The following is a 17,187-nucleotide window of genomic DNA, read 5'->3' on the forward strand; positions in this document are numbered from 1 at the left end:
TTTTCTCGTACAAGAAACCATTAATGTTTATTTTATGTACACACACAGCACAAAATAGTCTTCCACAGTGTCTATCATCTCTACTTCGTCTCTCCCTTATCTCCTGCCTCCAGCTTTGGGCTTTCTTGTGCCTCCCGATGGGCTGGAAAGGCTTCCCAGGGGCTGCTGAGATCAAACTTTCGGAATTCCTGTGCCAGCTGAACAGGCTCTGCTACCACGCGTTTCACCTCATCATCATAACGGACCTTGGAGAAGACAAAAGGATATCACATCAAACTGTCTTCAAGATGCAGACATTAAAACACACTACATAATTTGAAGCACACTTTTCACAGAGCCATGTAAAATAAACTTGGCATATGTTGAAAATTAAACAATCTTCAGTAAAACCATTTGTATATACTTGCCCAATCATAAAGTGTGTGAAAGTGACAACATGGGTCATGTTGAAAGTGATGTAACCTTTTTTTGCATCTGTTATGTGATAAGACACTTAGATAACAGGTGGGAAGCCTCACTTTCGTCATTCACTGCCTGCGCTGCTAGCAATACGGAGTTATATCAGAGTTTACCGAGTTTCAAAAAGGGAAATTGTCGGCGCCTGCTTAGCTGATGCTTCTGTGACTGATGCTGCCAATTTATTTACAGTGTCGCGAGTTACAGTATAAAGTCATTTTATGACGTTATGATGGCATATACAGTTTCTGGGAAAATGACATCCAAAAAGTATTAGTGTGATCAACAAAAGCACATTTCACCGGATTGTGGCCCGTAAAAAGGAAATAACTGCTGCAAAAGTGACTGCAGAGTTCAATCTCAGTCTTCCAAAACATGTGTCCACAAAAACTGTGCAATTTTCAAACCACTAGTAACTGATATTAGGGCTCAAAAGAGGAGAGAGTGGTGCAACACCCATAAATCGCTTCCTATCAATCAATGGAAGACTGTAATATGGTCCGATGAATCGAACTTCACACTGTTCCCAGCCACTGGATGTGTTTACATGTGGAGAAAACCGTCCCAAGCTTATGACCAGAACAGTCTTGTGCAAAGGGTAAAGCATGGTGACAGCACAATCATGGTTTGAGCAGCCATATCTTTGTATTCTGCAGGCCGCATAATCTCATTGAAAAGGTAGAGTCACTGCCAGCAACTATGTGCAATTTTTTGACGATCACGTGCACTCCATGGTGCAGACACTGGGGTTAATTTACTAAAACTAGAGTGTGCAAAAGTGCAGCTGTGCATAGAAACCAATCAGCTTCCAGTTTTTTTTTTTTTTTTCAAAGCTTAATTAAACAAGCTGAAGTTAGGAGCAGATTGGCTACCATGCACAGCTGCTCCAGATTTTGTACTTTCCAGTGTTCGTAAATAAACCCCTTTGTTTCATGAAGAGAGCACCATTCACCAAGACCATAATGCTCTGATTCACACAGCTGGTGTTGTCAAGTTGTGGTTTGACGAGCATACAGACGAAGTTTTGCACCTTCCCTGAGTGCCGCAGTCGCCGGGCCTCAATATCAAGAGCCACTATAGTAGATTTTAGAGAATAAGGTTCAAGCTTGTTTTCCGCCTTTGGAGAACTAAAAAGATTTTCCATGAAGAGTGATATCAGATTCCATTATCCACTATCCAAGACTAATGCCCCATACACACCTGCAGATTATCTGCAGACTTTTGTCTGCAGACTTACCAAAACCATATAATATAAGGTCAAACCTAAACACTTTCAATTTGTATGCAATCCGGCAGGCCCTTGCACTACATAGAAAAGGTAAGTCTGCAGACAAAAGTCTGCAGATAATCTGCACGTGTGTATGGGGCATTAGATTTGTCAATTCCCAGAAGAACTCAGGCCGTCTTGAATGCCAAAGGCGATCCAACACCATATTGGGTAACAATTTTGTTTTTACCTGGTGTTTTCGTAATTTTGTCAAACCCCTGTATGTGTATATAACATACATACTTCCTCTAAGGGTTAAAGGTGCATCTCTAGACAAACTTTTTCCTGCAGGATCACTTTTGGAAGCGGCGGGAGGGGTGGCCCCCCATTCTCTTCTCAGTGGTTCCCAGGCTTACCTCACCGATCAGGGAGCCCGGGAACCCATCCGCGCCTGCTTAGCATAGAGATGAGTGATGGCAAGATAGCCGCCACTCATCTCTATGCCCTTGGAGGACTATAGCAACATCACTACATCACTTCCGGTTCTCAAGCCACGTAGACATTTTTTTTCCCTAAAGCAAAAGATCAAAAAAAAAAAAAAAAAAAAAGAAGTTTTTTGATCTTTTGCTTTTAAAAGTAGACGAGAGATTTAGGGTCTAATTGACTCCAGATCTCTCCATAAAGAAGACCTGTCATGCTGTATTGCGATAGCAATAAAAGCAATGAAAAAATAGATAAAAGGATAAAAATAAAAATGTGGAATAAAATATATAATAAAAAAAAAAAAAGTCAAGTCCACATACAAAAACAGTGTTTAAATCACACATGTAAAGTATTGCCATGAATGTCAGAGCAAGAGCAATAATTCAAGCACTAGACCTCCTCTGTAACTCTAAACTGGTAACCTGTAGAAATTTGTAATGCGTTGCCTATGGGGATTTTTAGGTACCGTAGCTTGGCGCCATTACACAAGCATGCGCAATTTAAAAGCATGAGACGTTAGGTACCTGTTTACTTGGGCATAACATAATTTTTCGTATTTGGAGTATATATTGTGTTTTTTAATTAATTAAAGTGTATTATGTTCCAAAAAAATAGGTAAATAATATATAATATGTTTGGGGTTGTAAGCAATTTTCTAGCAAAAAATACAGATTTTTTTTACTTGTAAATAAAAGATAGTCAGAAAAAGGCCTGAGCCTTTAGTGGTTAATACATAAAGTGTTAGCCAGCCCTCGGTTCTACTGTAGGAGCTGCAACACAGGTACTTACCATTCACAGTTTATGACTTTTGGGTCCAGGACACTAAGGGACCAGCAGGAAGGTATGAACCAGTGTAATCATTTCACCATAATATTAATTTCTGGTGTGATGTCCCTTGACGGAAACTTACCTCCACATATCCAGAGAGAGGGAAATCTTTTCGGAAGGGATGACCTTCAAAGCCATAATCTGTGAGGATTCTTCTCAGATCTGGATGATTGGCAAAAAACACACCATACATGTCCCAAACCTGCAAGGAAAGAAAAGTCATTAGCTACCACAGGTTTAAAAAAAAAAAAAAGGGAAAAAAAAGAGAACTACCTGTAGTGCCGTAATGAATTAGAGATGCCATCCATGGCAAGGTGCAGCATTACTCTACTCCTATACATGGAGCATGTGCAAGCAGATTAGTCAGGCTGTTTTATTATAACTGTTACTGTACAGTAAGGGAGCCCATAATCATATATGGCAGGATTACCATAAATGACCAGGTAGCTCCTCTCCAAACAGAACTAAGTGTGTATATTTTTTTAATTGATATTCACGGCAAAGAGATAGTGTCTCAGTGTCTGTGTAAAGGGGTCCCCAACAAGACTGATACTCAAATTGCCATCACTCCCCCACAGCTACCTCCCCCATCAGTGTTGGATGCTAAGGGAAGCGGTGATGTAACTCCTTTTGGTCATGTGACAGTGCTTTTGGCCTTTTATTTTATACTAGACAAGAGCACTGTTACATGGAAAAAGATCACATGTTCGCCAATACCAGAAGGTGCCTTCAATAGCACTGAGTGTACTAGCATCAGTTCCACTCCCGAATGTGTGCAACTCTCCTGATGTCATTGGTGCTGCCCTACATGTTTCTTTGCGACTGGACTTTCTATCTGAAACTGAGGAAGTCCTATGATGACAAAACAAGTAGGATGAGCAATGGACATATATGAGAGAGAGGACACTGATGCTAGTATACAGAGTGTTATTGAGAGCGCCTTTTAACATAAGCATAATTTAACTTGCTTCAAAAAATGTAAGGATTTTACATTATGGGTCGATTTGTCTAATATAGCATTCTGATTGGCATAAACTGAGAAACAGAAGGAGAGCAGTTGGAATAACTATAGCAAGGTCAACTCTCAGAAAGCAGGGTTGGAATTCAAGCATGTTTTGACCTCCTCCTGTAATAAGAAGTCAAAAAATATTGGTGAGTGTGTTTGGAGCACAAGGATTGCAGTGATCTTTTGCACAAATGAAAAGCACGTTGACGGGGACTATTTCTGAACTGATATTATAAAAATATAATGCTATGTCTAAGGATTTTTGTAGTATCACTTTATAGCATTTTTATTGTGTTTCTTTTATATTTTATAATCTGTACGACTGCTTGTGGTAACAAGCAGATTTAAGTAGAATTAGGCAGGCCATAGTTGGTGCAAACTTCTTTCCTGCAACCACGGGTTGCGGAAAATAAATTAACACAGAGTGTTGACAAGGGAATCCCTCCTGCTGAGCAATGGTCTTCTCCCGGCAAAGGGGTGGGAGCGGGCGGGAGAAGCCATTCCCACTGGGAGAAGACAGTGATTATCGCTAGTGGCTATAGCAGTCGTCTGCAATAACTGCAAACAAATCCATCAGGCTGGTTGTACCAAAGTTTATCGATCAATCAAATTGGTACATTCAGCCTGCTCATTAATGGTTAGAATCTTGGCCGGTTTAGTAGGAACTGGCCGAGAGTCTTCCCTGTATGGATGGTCTTAGTCACTTTTGAGATAGTTAAACAGACACTGCACAGTCCACATTACACATCTCAGACAGAGGCAGTGACGAGTAAATGCTCACCTCTCTCTCGTACCAGTTGGCTGCTTTGTGTATTGACACAATGGACTCCACAGGAGTAAGTTCATCTGCGTAAGTCTTAACACGGATCCTGGAGTTAAAGCGCAAAGAAAGCAAGTTGTACACGATCTGAAAAAGAACAAATGAAGAATCAAATTAAAGTAGCTCAGGGTGAACAAGCCACAAAGGAGGGAATTAAAGGAGCACAAAAAGGCTAATTTAAAAAGACAATGCTTGCAATTTTTTGATTTAAAACGGAAATTTAATATGCTTATTTTTTGTATTCCCTGGCTCCTCCCACTTCTCATTGACCCACTAAAAAACAAAAAAAAAGATTAAATAAGACACTTCCATTTTCATTATACACCTTAGTTTAGACACAGTGATCTCCTCACTAGATGTGTGTTTCTCTATGCAATGCAGGCAGATCAAGTTTGGTGAGAGGGGCCAGCAGCTTCCTGAAAGCATTATTCTTTGGTAACGCCAATGTGTGATAATGAGCCTCCATGACTGAAGGAACAGAAATGCTATGAATAGAAGGGGCGGGCAAAGGTCAGTAAAGCTGGGGAGGAAAGGGCTTGATGCTGGGTGTTTTCCAGCCAGGAAATAGGACAGGCTCCATCTCACTTGCAGGATAGCGATAGCTACTCAATGTTTTTAAAAAAGGCAGTAAACCGCGGCTTAAAAAAAAAAAAGAAAAATCCCCTGCAAGGTAAATGCATAATGTGCCAATAAGCATCGAATACTAGCACATTATGAAATACGTACCCTAGAAGGAAGCCTCCAGCGGCGCATTGTCACCTAGGACAGGCCTTCCATCTTCCCGGGCTCCATCTGTATGAGTGGCGCATGTGCCCTGGAGCCCTTGGCAGCGGCATGGATCTCAGAAGGTCCGGCGTGGTATGCATGACCTTCAGAGTGCATGCGCTGGTGACGTCACCATCTGCATGCAGTATGAATATCTAAACATCGCAAGTTTAGGAGATATTCACTGTTCCTACAGGTAATCCTTATTATAGGCTGATCTGTAGGTACAACTTAAAAAATAGACTTTACTTCCACTTTATGAAGAAGCTATAGAAACATTTATACCTCTCAAAGATCTGCTGACATCATGTTATTTAGGGTCTAATGTGAGGAAGGCCTTTTTCTATCAGCTTAGAGTGGCATTCCAGCCAAACCCTGACTAAGCCTAAATCTACTCCAACCCCCATTCTAAGCCTATTCTATCTATCCTGTAAAAGAAAGGATATGCATACTTGCTTATTCTGAAGCCGCTCCAGTCTGGCCACAAAACTTGCTTCCAGCCTCGGCTTCAATGTAGAGGAGGGATATCATCGCCCAGGTTCTGCAGCCGTTGTCGCTGTCTCTCCTCTACATTGAAGCCAACACTGGGAACTGATCATGTGACCGGACTGGAACAGCTTCAGAATGGATAAGTATACAGATATTTCCTTTTACAAGTTAGATAGAATACTCTTAAAATCGGGGATTGGAGCAGATTTAGGCTTAGTTAGGGTATGACTGGATTTCCACTTTAACCCTTTAACTCTACATTGAATGTGGAAAATATTTAAATGCCGGTTTTCAGGCATTTTGTTCATGACTCAATCGATGTCCCAGTGAGCCAAGCCACAGAAAATGATGGGCAGTTGCAGTCTAATTCCAATATTTCATTGCAAAACACCCATAAAAGAACTGAAAAACTCCAATAAAAAACAAAAAAGTAATGAGCAAGTTATAAAAATAGCTGTGCATCTGCGGTTTATTTTAGAAAGCATTACTTTGCAGAAAAGCGAACCATTCACTTAACCACTTAAGCCCCGGAAGATTTTACCCCCATTCCGACCAGGGGGTTTTTTGCGATTTTTTACTGCGTGACTTTAACGGACAATTGCGCGGTCGTGCGACGCTGTACCTAAACAAATTTGACGTCCTTTTTTTCCCACAAACAGAGCTTTCTTTTGGTGGTATTTAAACACCTATGCAATTTTTACTTTTTGCGCTATAAACAAAAAAAGAGCGTAAATTTTGCAAAAATAACAATATTTTTCACATTTTTTTATATGAAATTCCCCCCCAAAAAAATGTAAAAATCAAAATTTTTTAACATTTTTGGCCAATTTGTTTTCTGCTACATGTTTGGTTAAAAAAAAAAAAAAAAAAAAAAAAAAAAAAAAAAAAAAAAAATCGCAAAAAGCGTATTTTGATTGGTTTGCGCAAAAGTTATTGCGTTTACTAACTAAGGGAAAGATTTCTGTCATTTTTGGTGTTTTTTTTAAACGCGTAATGGCGGCGATCTGCGATTTTTTTTGCGGTACTGCAACATTGCGGCGGACAGATCGGACCCTTGACTGACATTTTTGACACTTTTGGGGTTACCAGTGACATTACTGCAGTAATCAGTGCTATATATATGCACTGTTACTGCAAAATGACACTGGAAGGGGTTAACTTTATTGGGGAGGGAGGGGTTAAGTGTGTCCCTAGGGGCGTGCTTTCTACTGTGATTGGCTGTGGCTACTAGTGTAGGAACAGTGATCAACGGTCCTACATAGTAGAACCGTCTGATCACTGTTTCTACACAGGGGAGAATGACAGGCGGCTTGTTTACATCAGCCGCCTGACTTTCTCCCTCTGTACCTACGATCGGCGAGTGACCGGCGGACATCGGGTCCGCCGGTCACACGAACTAACTTCCCTGTGAACGGGCCGCGGCGGGTGCGCGCCTCCGCGGGCGCGCGCTCGCCCGCTATTGGCTCACAAGGAAGTGACAGGCAAGTGACGTACCGATACGTCACTCTGCCTGGCCGGGGCTGACCGCCGCAGTATATAGTCGTGCGGCTGTCGGCAACCGGTTAACAAATTAGGTTTAGTTTTTAAAAGCCAGCTTCTTTTACAAAGACTTGTTTATTGCATACTAGCCTGATTTGAGCAAAAAATATGCTCTCCCAGATTCAACAAAGAAAATTAGTATAGCCAATGGAAACTGGAGGTAAGGGGAATTTGCACTTTAAAGCATAGGTGCACGACCTGTGGCCCTCCAGCTGTTGCAGAACTACAAGTCCCATGGGGAATTGCAAGGCTGACAGTTACAAGCATGACTCCAAAGAGAAGAGGCATGATGAAACTTGTAGTACCGCAACAGCTGGGGGGCCATGGGTTGAGAACCCATGCTTTAAAGGATAAGTTCCCCTTTGGGAACATGTTGCATGTTCCATCCATTTTTAGGGTGAAACATGTAACATATTCTTAGTGCTGCAGCCGCTGCCCGACCCCCCCCCCAGTGACAGCAGTACAGGGAGAAGATATCTGTACTAGCTGTCACTTTTTGACCCACATGGCCACGTCACTCATTCACGCAGCTCTGTGTGGGAATGAACTACAAGCCCCGGCATCCTTTGCAGCTGTTGGCTTGTAGAGCACCGTGGTAGTTCTTTGATTCTTTCTGTCAGTGTATCTGCTTGCCCATACAGGATGTACAGGCACGCAGAAAGATCTACAGGAGACCTGCATGGCACCATTGATCACCAGATGCAATGCTTTACAGGCTCCAAAATAAATGCATAAATAAATGTCCATTCATTTGCTTTTTTTAAAAAAAATTAACTTATCCTTTAAGCTAAAGAAACAAGGAAATGTCTGAAAGCATGCAAGCATCCTGACAAGTTTAGCTCTGACTGCCAGAACTCACCTCAAAGCGATTCTCTCTTGTTGGGATATCCACAGCAGTCAAATCAGCCAAGCTTTTGAACTGAGCATTTGTGTGGTCACGAAGAAATATTAAGACTGGTATAACCCCATCAGGATGGATCATGATTTCCAATTCTCCAAAGCAAGTCACCTAGGAAAGAATATCAGTGATTGGCTGCACAATAATTAACAAAATACATCACATAGAACGTCGTAGTCTAACTCAAGCTACTGAAAGTGGACAGACTAATACAAAAACATAGACAATTTCTATACATATAAAGCATATATCCTGATGATAAAGTGGTTGTAAAGGCAGGAGGTTTTTTCACCTTAATAAATTCTCTGCATTAACCTCCCTGGCGGTATGATTATTTTGGATTTTAGGTGCTGAAAGCGGTACCATTATTTTGCATGCAATTCTTAAGGATGAGCAGCCCAAACCAACTATTTATATATGATTTTTATTACTGTGCGTTCTTCTTTATAACATCTCGGGTATGATCAAGTTTGAAACACAAAATCCTAACTTATAATATAATAACTATAAAATAATAACAAATAATAGTATAATAATAACAATAATACTTTTTATTCAATAAATTATAGTAAATAACGTAATCAAAAACACTGACATTTTTTTTGGTCAAACAAGGATGCAATATTAGTGGCTATTGCTTCAGTAAACGTCCCGGGTGTGGAAAATTTTAAAACAGGGTACAGCACAAAGTAAAACATCACAGTCAGGACAATAGTACCGCCTTTCTTTTTGGATTTTCCTTCCAGTGTCGTCACGTTTGGAACAGCAAACCACACACATCCTTGTGGGTGCAGACTTCTTTTCCGTTGGTGGAATGTGGTCCATAAAGTGACGACCGGTCAGGCGTTCGGGGTTCACAACACCAGCAGCACGGCGTCCGGATCTACTTACTGTTGGTGTTTGGTGCCTGAGAAATATCAGTTCGGCAATTTTCCAAACAAACTCCGCATGAACCACAGGCCTGTCACTCTTTTTTAGGAGAATAAATGCGTTCCACAAACATTGTTCAAGAAGATGCCTGAAGATTTTTTTATAATATTTTTTTTTGTTGTTTCCGCATTGCCGGATATAAAGTCATGGCCTGGTCAGCTCTGTCCACACCTCCCATGGTGTTGTTGTAATCCATCATGTGGTTTTCATCACATCTTTTCCACCTTTTGTGTGTACCATGAGAGTAGAGGTGTTGTGAATGGTACTCATCAGGCTCACATCTTTTTTGTAGCGCCATCTCAGTGCCAAATTTTTCCTTTCTGCCAGGGCTTGAGCTTTTTTAAGGCAAAGGTTGGGGGCATCTCACGCCGGTTAGCTCTAACGGTCCCATACGCATCTGTCTTGTTGTGTAGAAGGAACTCTACAGTTCTGGGGACTTCTAAAAATTGTCTTTGGTGACACAGTACCCCCGATTCAGCAATGGCTCAATCAGTGTAAGAACTGAAGCGGTTGCCATTCCATAACTGCTGAACCTTTCACTGAATTTGGTTCCTTTCCCGGTGATTAGGACCGAATTCCAAATGTATCCAGAGCTGGATTCACATAGCATAAATGACTTTATGCCAAAGCGTGCTCTCTTGGACGCAATATACTGTATCCAGCTGAGTCTTCCTTTGTAGGCTATTAGACTTTCGTCTATACAAATGTCTCTTTCTGGCACATAGGACTGCTGGACATTTTTCAAAATGATTTGATAAACGTCCCAAATCATTTTGAGCTTCGGAGCTGGATGAAAAGTCTCGTCAAATTCATCATAATTTGTAAAGTGCAAATACTTCATAATGAGCGAAAATTTGTATTCCGACATAACCGTGCCAAAAAAAGGAGTGGCTTGTAATTTGTTGGTGGTCCAATACCACTTCTGCAGGGGTTTCCCCACCACTCCCTGCAGAATAATTAGGCCCAGAAATTTCCAGATGTCCGCTTTGGTCACAGGTTCCCACATCCTGCTCCTTGAAAACCGCTGATGTGCTGCAGCTTGTTGCTCCTGGTACCGATTAGTTTCAACAACAATCTTTTGAATAACCTCATCAGTCAAAAAGAGTTGCAGGTATGCCAAGGGGTTGTCATCCTCAACATCCACTTTGATACCAGGTGCTCCAGTAAACGGGAACCTTGGGGGCGCTACGTGCTCCGTACTGCAGTCGATCAAGCACCAAGTCCGCACATCGCTGGGCACAGTCGCAGGATCATCGCTGAGATCGCTTTCTGCGTCCGATGACGAACTTCCCCACGAATCGCTATCACTCCATTCTGCAAGCGATTCTGTATCGCTGTCGCTGTTCTCCAGCAAGTCATATACTGCTTTTGAGGTGGCGGCACGCTTTTTTGATGCCATGGTCGCTCTGCAGTATCCAGACACAAGGTTAGGAAAAATGCAGGAAGGGCAAATGGAGAAAGCACTGGGGGGCATTCTAAGGTCAATTTATTTTATTTTAGTAATGTAATCCAATAGGATTACAGTGCATCAGTGTGTTTGTTCTTTTAACTTTTTGAATTTGCCGCCTGTTCCACCCCCCTGCGAACATCACGTCTCAGGAGACGGAAGCGGGGGCACAGAGAGCATCAGGAGGAAGATCCGCCGCAGCACACCGCCCGCATACATCGCTGGATCCCGGGGAAAAGGGTAAGTAACCCCTCTTTCAGGATCCAGCGATGCTTCTGGCGGTACCCCGAATGTGGCTCGGGGTTACCGCTTTTGGCACTGCAATTTAACCCCGAGCCACACTCGGGAATACCGCTAGGAAGGTTAACCACTTAAGCTCCAGAAGATTTCACCTTCTTCATGACCAGGCCATTTTTTGCAGTTTGGCACTGCGCTACTTTAACTGGCGATTGTATCCTTTTTTTCCCCACACAAAGCTTTCTTTTGATGGTATTTGATCACCACTGGGTTTATTTTTTGTGATTTAAATGAAAAAAAGATCACCAATTTAAAAAAAAAAAAAAATCCTCAATATTTTCTACTTTCTACTATAAAATATATCCAATAAAAAAATCGAATTTCTTCATAAATTTTGGTCAAAATGTATTCTACTACATCTTTGGTAAAAAAAAAAAAAACAAAAAAAAAAAAAAAAAAAAAAAAAATCCCAATAAGTGTATATTGATTGGGGTGCGCAGATGTTTTATAGTGTCTACAAACTATGATATAGATACTGGAATTTTTCATTATCTTTTTTTTATACTAGTAATGGTGGCGATCAACTACTTATAGCAGGACTGTGATAGTACAGCGGCCAATCTGACACTAACAATTTGTGGGAACTGACATCTCCAATGACACTGGCTGAGAAGATGGTTAACATCTAGGGGCAATGAAAGTGTTAACTGTGTGCCTAACAATGTGTTAAGTGTTTTCTGTGTGCCGATTTTACTAATGGATGTGCCATTTGTTTTCCCCTGCAGGGAAACACAAACTGGCACATCCCCGCTGTCAGGACAGAGCTCTGTGTTGTTTGCAATCACAGAGCTCTGTTCTGCCATCTGCTCTGCCGATCCGCAGGTCAGACCATAAACCATTGAACGGAACTCGCTGGTCGGCTTGTGCTGTTATGAATCACAGCACTGCCAGAGCCAGCTGACACACAATCACAGACTCAGAGACAGCCATTTGCTCATGCTGCTGTCAATCAAATCCTGTGAGGAGGGAGCATGTATCCATGGACACAAATAGCCCAACTTGGGAGAAAGCCTGCATGAGTGTCTCCATATCAAGCATCCTGCTATCGGGGGTTTAGGAGGGATTAGGAGCAGAGAGCGCCGGCAGGGGACCTCACAAGAGGAGCTTTGGGGTCACTCGGTGAAAAACCATTGCACAGAGATGGTACGTATACCATGTTTATTTTAATTAAAAAAAGAAACAACTTTACAATCACTAATTCCATTAAGTGGTAAAATGTTGCCTTACAAAGTGTCAGTCCTTGCACCAGTGAAATTTACAGATAAATGTCTACCACCAGTCTATGTGCCAGCGGGGCATCAGCATACTACAAACGCTTTCACTGCAACAACGGAAACATTACAACCCAACTCTCACAACTCTCTCCCTCACCACACCCATTCTGGATAGAGTGGGGTTAGAACTTATGTCAGGTTTTAAATGTATGTGACTACAAAGAGGAGATTTCTTCTTCCTTTCTGTTCATGGGCCATGGGTGTTAACCACTAATCCACTTTATTCTAAATCTGAAGACATTAATGGCAGAACTGCAATGGTCCAGATTTCAGCATGCTAGCTTGAAGGCTGCATTCACACCTGAGTGTTTTGTAACTTGAGGCTTGAAGATGCTCAACTAGCAAAATCCCATTCATTTTAATGGTGCCTGTTGGTGCTCAGATGTGAACAGGGGCCATTAAAATTAATGGGATTTTGCATCTTGAGCGTCTTCAAGCTACAAAACGCTCAGGTGCTAATGCAGAGAAAACTGTCACCTGCAGGCTTTCCTGCAAACTCCTGATTGGAATATTTTTGGCAGTACATGGTGACAATTTCACAGCAGGCCCACCCCCCTGACAAGTCACAATCTAGAGAAATACTGTAGTCTATCAATTGCGTTACAGAAATTGCCAGAGAAACTGGCAGGACGTCATTATGCTAGTTGCCCTGTCAGCCATATCCAGCCCGACATCCTTCAAAGTAGCTGGCGGAAAAATTGTTGGCTGAACATTGGCTGCATCTAATCACATGCAGCCGCTGTTTGGGTTCTCAGACAGGCCCTGGGTACAGCTGTCAGAAAACAATAGCCAGAGAAGGAGATTTCACCGTCCATGCTATTTAGTGGACATAAGGAAATCTGCTAGATTATTTTTGTTTGGCCTACAGGCTAAGAAAATAATCTGTGTCCAACTTTACTCTTTGAAATAAATGGTAATGGTAGTGTGAAAATGCATGTCACCCTACTAACCTGCACTTGCTGAACATACTTCGGCAGAATTTCAGCCACATATTCCCCAAATGCTGACAGCTGATTCTGTGCCACTGTATCGACAGGTCGAACGGTTGCTGAAATAAGAAAGAATATCAATAAGACAACAAGGAAACAAGGACACAGGAGTTATAACTCAGCTTCAGATAGCAGAGGGTTAGACCCTTGGTCAAGTTTAACCACTTGCCGACCGTGCTATAGATGAATGACGGATACAGCATGGTCCTCAAGTTCTGAGAGGGCTTCTATTGATGTCCTCCCAGAACCATGCGTCCGCTGGAGTGCACAACCGGCGCTTTCTGCGACTGCTGCATCCAGAAGATCACAGATCGGGGCAAAGGGCCAATCACAGCGGCCCTTTGCCACACGATCAGCTGTGTCCAATCACAGCTGATCATGATGTAAAACATTCGCTGGTTATCGGCATTTTTTTCCGCATGCTGTCACAGCGTAAGGAGAGGAGAGCCGGTTAATGGCAAGTGTGAAAGGGGACATCTACACTGATAATCAGGGCATCGATTAAAAGCGATGTCCCAACAATGCCCATTAGTGCCACCAATCAGCGCATCCTTATCAGTGCCACCCACCAGTGCAGCCTCACCAGCGCCCACCAGTGGAGAAAAAACTGGATTTTTGTTTTACCGTAAAACCCTTTTCTCTGATGTTCATTGACGGACACAGCTCCATATCTTCTTGACCGATGAGTTATGCTGCCCCCTACAGGAGTAGGACACTAGGTGGAAAAAAATGGACTACGCCTATAAGGCAGTCCTAGGGAGTATACTGCCACTTCCTGCTATAGGATCTCAGTTTTGTAAAAAGCAGTGTCAGAAGAAAACAAAACCCAACTCCACAGAGGGGTGGGTGCTGTGTCTGTCAATGAACATCAGCGAAAAGGATTTTACGGTAAGACAAAAATCCAGTTCTCTCTTTCGTTCATTGACAGACACAGCTCCATATCTTCTTGACCGATGGGACCTCCCCAAAGCAATGTCAGCAAAAAAAACTGAATTCCCAAACAGGGCTACACATAGCCAACCAGGTGATCAAAGAGCTCAACTAGAAACAACTGGGAGTTCACCTACCAGAAAAAAAAAAAAAAAAAAACCCACACCCTCATGAGACAGGAGCCTCTGCAACAGCGGCCAGCAAAACTTTGCAGCCAAAAGCAGCATCTGCGAGGACATCCACCTTGTAAAACTTTGTGAATGTGTGCACAGACGACCAGGTGACCGCCTTGCAAACCTGAACCACTGACGGAAAGCCCAGGAGGCACTAAGGGCCCACGTAGAATGCGCCTAAACAGGGAAAGGAGGAACCTGACTCTTGATTGAATAGGCCTGCACCACCGTCTGCCTGATCCATCTGGAAATGGTTGCAGCAGATGCAGCCTGCCCCTTACAAGATTTATCTGTAAGGACAAACAAGGAATCCGATTTTCGAGTACACCCTGATTGCCCGAACCACATCCAAGAAATGTAAGGCAATTTCTTTTGATGTTTTGGCTTAGGACACAAGGAAGGCAACACAATGTCTTCATTTAACCTCTTAAGCCCCGGAAGATTTTATCCCCTTCCTGACTAGGGGGTATTTTGCGATTCGGCACTGCGTGACTTTAACGGACAATTGCGCGGTCGTGCGACGCTGTACCTAAACGAATTTGACGTCCTTTTTTTCCCACAAACAGAGCTTTCTTTTGGTGGTATTTGATCACCTGTGCGATTTTTTGATCACGCGCTATAAAACAAAAAAAAGAGAGTCAATTTTGCAAAAATAACAATATTTTTCACATTTTTTTATATGAAATTCCCAAAAAAAAAAAAAAGTAAAAATCAAAATTTTTTAACATTTTCGGCCAATTTGTTTTATGCTACATATGTTTGGTAAAAAAAAAAAAAAAATCGCAAAAAGCGTATTTTGATTGGTTTGCGCAAAAGTTATCGCGTTTACTAACAAAGGGAAAGATTTTTGTCATTTTTGTTGTTTTTTTTAACGCGTAATGGCGGCGATCTTTTTTTTGCGGTACTGCGACATTGCGGCGGACAGATCGGACCCTTGACTGATATTTTTGGGGTTACCAGTGACATTTCTACAGTAATCAGTGCTATATATATGCACTGTTACTGTAAAAATACACTGGCAGTGAAGGGGTCAAATTTATTTGAGAGGGAGGGGCTGTGTGTGTCCCTAGGGGCGTGATTCTAACTGTGATTGGCTGTGGCTTGAGGTGTAGTTACACTGATCAACGGTTCTACATAGTAGAACCGTATGATCAGTGTCTCTACACAGGGAGAACTGACAGGCAGCTTGTTTACACAAGCTGCCTGCCTTTCTCCCTCTCCCCCGACGATCGCAGAGTGACCGGCGGACATCGGGTCCGCTGGTCACACGCGCGGGGGGGTGCGTGACCACGCGGGAGCGCGCCGCCGGTGGCGCGCGCTCGCTCCCCAGACCCTCCCAGGCTAGTGACGTACCGATACGTCACTCTGCCTGCGAGGGGCTGACCGCCGCAGTATATAGTCGTGCGGCGGTCGGCAAGTGGTTAAGTGGAAACCCAAGATGACCTTAGGGAGGAACGACTGACAGGGACGTAGCACCACTTTGTCCCTGTGAACCACCAGGACAAGGCAGCCAGCCCCGACACCCTGCGTGCAGAAGTAATAGCCACCAAGAAGGCCACCTTCTGTGACAGAGTAAGTAGAGGAAGTTCACAAATATTTTTAAAAGGCTGTTTTTGAAGAACCGACAGTACCAGATTAAGATCCCATGGAGGCACCGGGGACCTTACCGAAGGAGCCAAGTGGCGAACCCCCTGCACAATGTTGTAAACCAAAGAATTTGTGGCCAACGGTCATTGGAAGAAAATTGCCAAGGCTGAAATGTGGCCCCTTGATAGTGCCTAGGGTCAAACGCTGATCTACACCTCTTTGTAGAAACTCCAGCAGACGGGATACCTAAAAGGAAAGGGGGAAAACCCCCTGAGACTCACACCAAGTAATGTACGCCTTCCAAACTCGATGGTAAATCTTACGAGAAGTAAATTTCTTAGCTTTTAACAGAGTAGGAATCCTTGAATCTGACAACCCCTATCCTTCTGTACCTGGCTTTCAATAGCTAGGCTGTTAAAGCCAGCGATTGTAAAGCAGGATGGAAGATCGTCCTTGAGACAAAAGATCTTCTGAGAGGAAGCCGCCAAGGGGCATTGGCTACCAGTCTTACCAGGCCCGCGTACCAAGACTGTTGAGGCCAGTCTGGGGCCACCAGAATTACTGGAATCCCTTCTGCCTCGATTCTTCGCAGAAGGCTCGGCAAAAGCTGTAGCGAAGAAAAAGCATATATTAGGCAATACTGGCCCCAAGGGGCCACAAGAGCATCTGCGGCGTCTGCCAGAGGGTCTCGAGATCTTGCCACAAACCTCGGAACCTTCCGGTTGATGCGGGAGGCTAACAGATCAACATAGGGGGACCCCACCGGAGACAGTTGTTAAAACACCTCCGGGTGAAGGGACCATTCACCCAGACTCAGGGCCTGCCGACTGAGGTAGTCCTCCTGCCAACTTTCCACCCCAGTACTATGCACAGCAGAAAGCGCTGGAACAAAGCGTTCTTCCCACCTTAGAAAGCCAGCCACTTCTCTGGCCGCTAGGGAACTCTTGGTGCCCCCTTAATGATTAACATATGCCACATTCGTGGCCTTTTCCGAATGAATCTTTACTGGACACCCCTGCAGACGATCCGTCCACTGGGACAGGCAAAGCCTGATCGCTCGAATTTCTAG

At 43.2% G+C, this 17,187-nt stretch overlaps 1 protein-coding gene across 1 annotated transcript in view; it reads right to left on the minus strand.

The window, feature by feature from the left end:
- NDUFS3 (NADH:ubiquinone oxidoreductase core subunit S3) overlaps positions 1-17,187 on the minus strand; it is a 27,591-nt gene continuing 10,404 nt past the window's right edge. The window contains exons 3-7 of the mRNA XM_082271149.1: positions 13,390-13,487; positions 8,453-8,602; positions 4,762-4,887; positions 3,057-3,176; positions 1-245 (exon numbers count right to left, since the gene is read on the minus strand). Of these exons, the coding sequence (XP_082127275.1) occupies positions 81-245; positions 3,057-3,176; positions 4,762-4,887; positions 8,453-8,602; positions 13,390-13,487 (659 nt within the window). The 3' untranslated portion in view covers positions 1-80. The remainder of the gene's footprint in view (positions 246-3,056; positions 3,177-4,761; positions 4,888-8,452; positions 8,603-13,389; positions 13,488-17,187) is intronic.

Source organism: Pelophylax lessonae (assembly GCF_965119305.1).
Source record: "Pelophylax lessonae genome assembly, chromosome: 10".
In the NCBI taxonomy this organism is placed as follows: domain Eukaryota; kingdom Metazoa; phylum Chordata; class Amphibia; order Anura; family Ranidae; genus Pelophylax; species Pelophylax lessonae.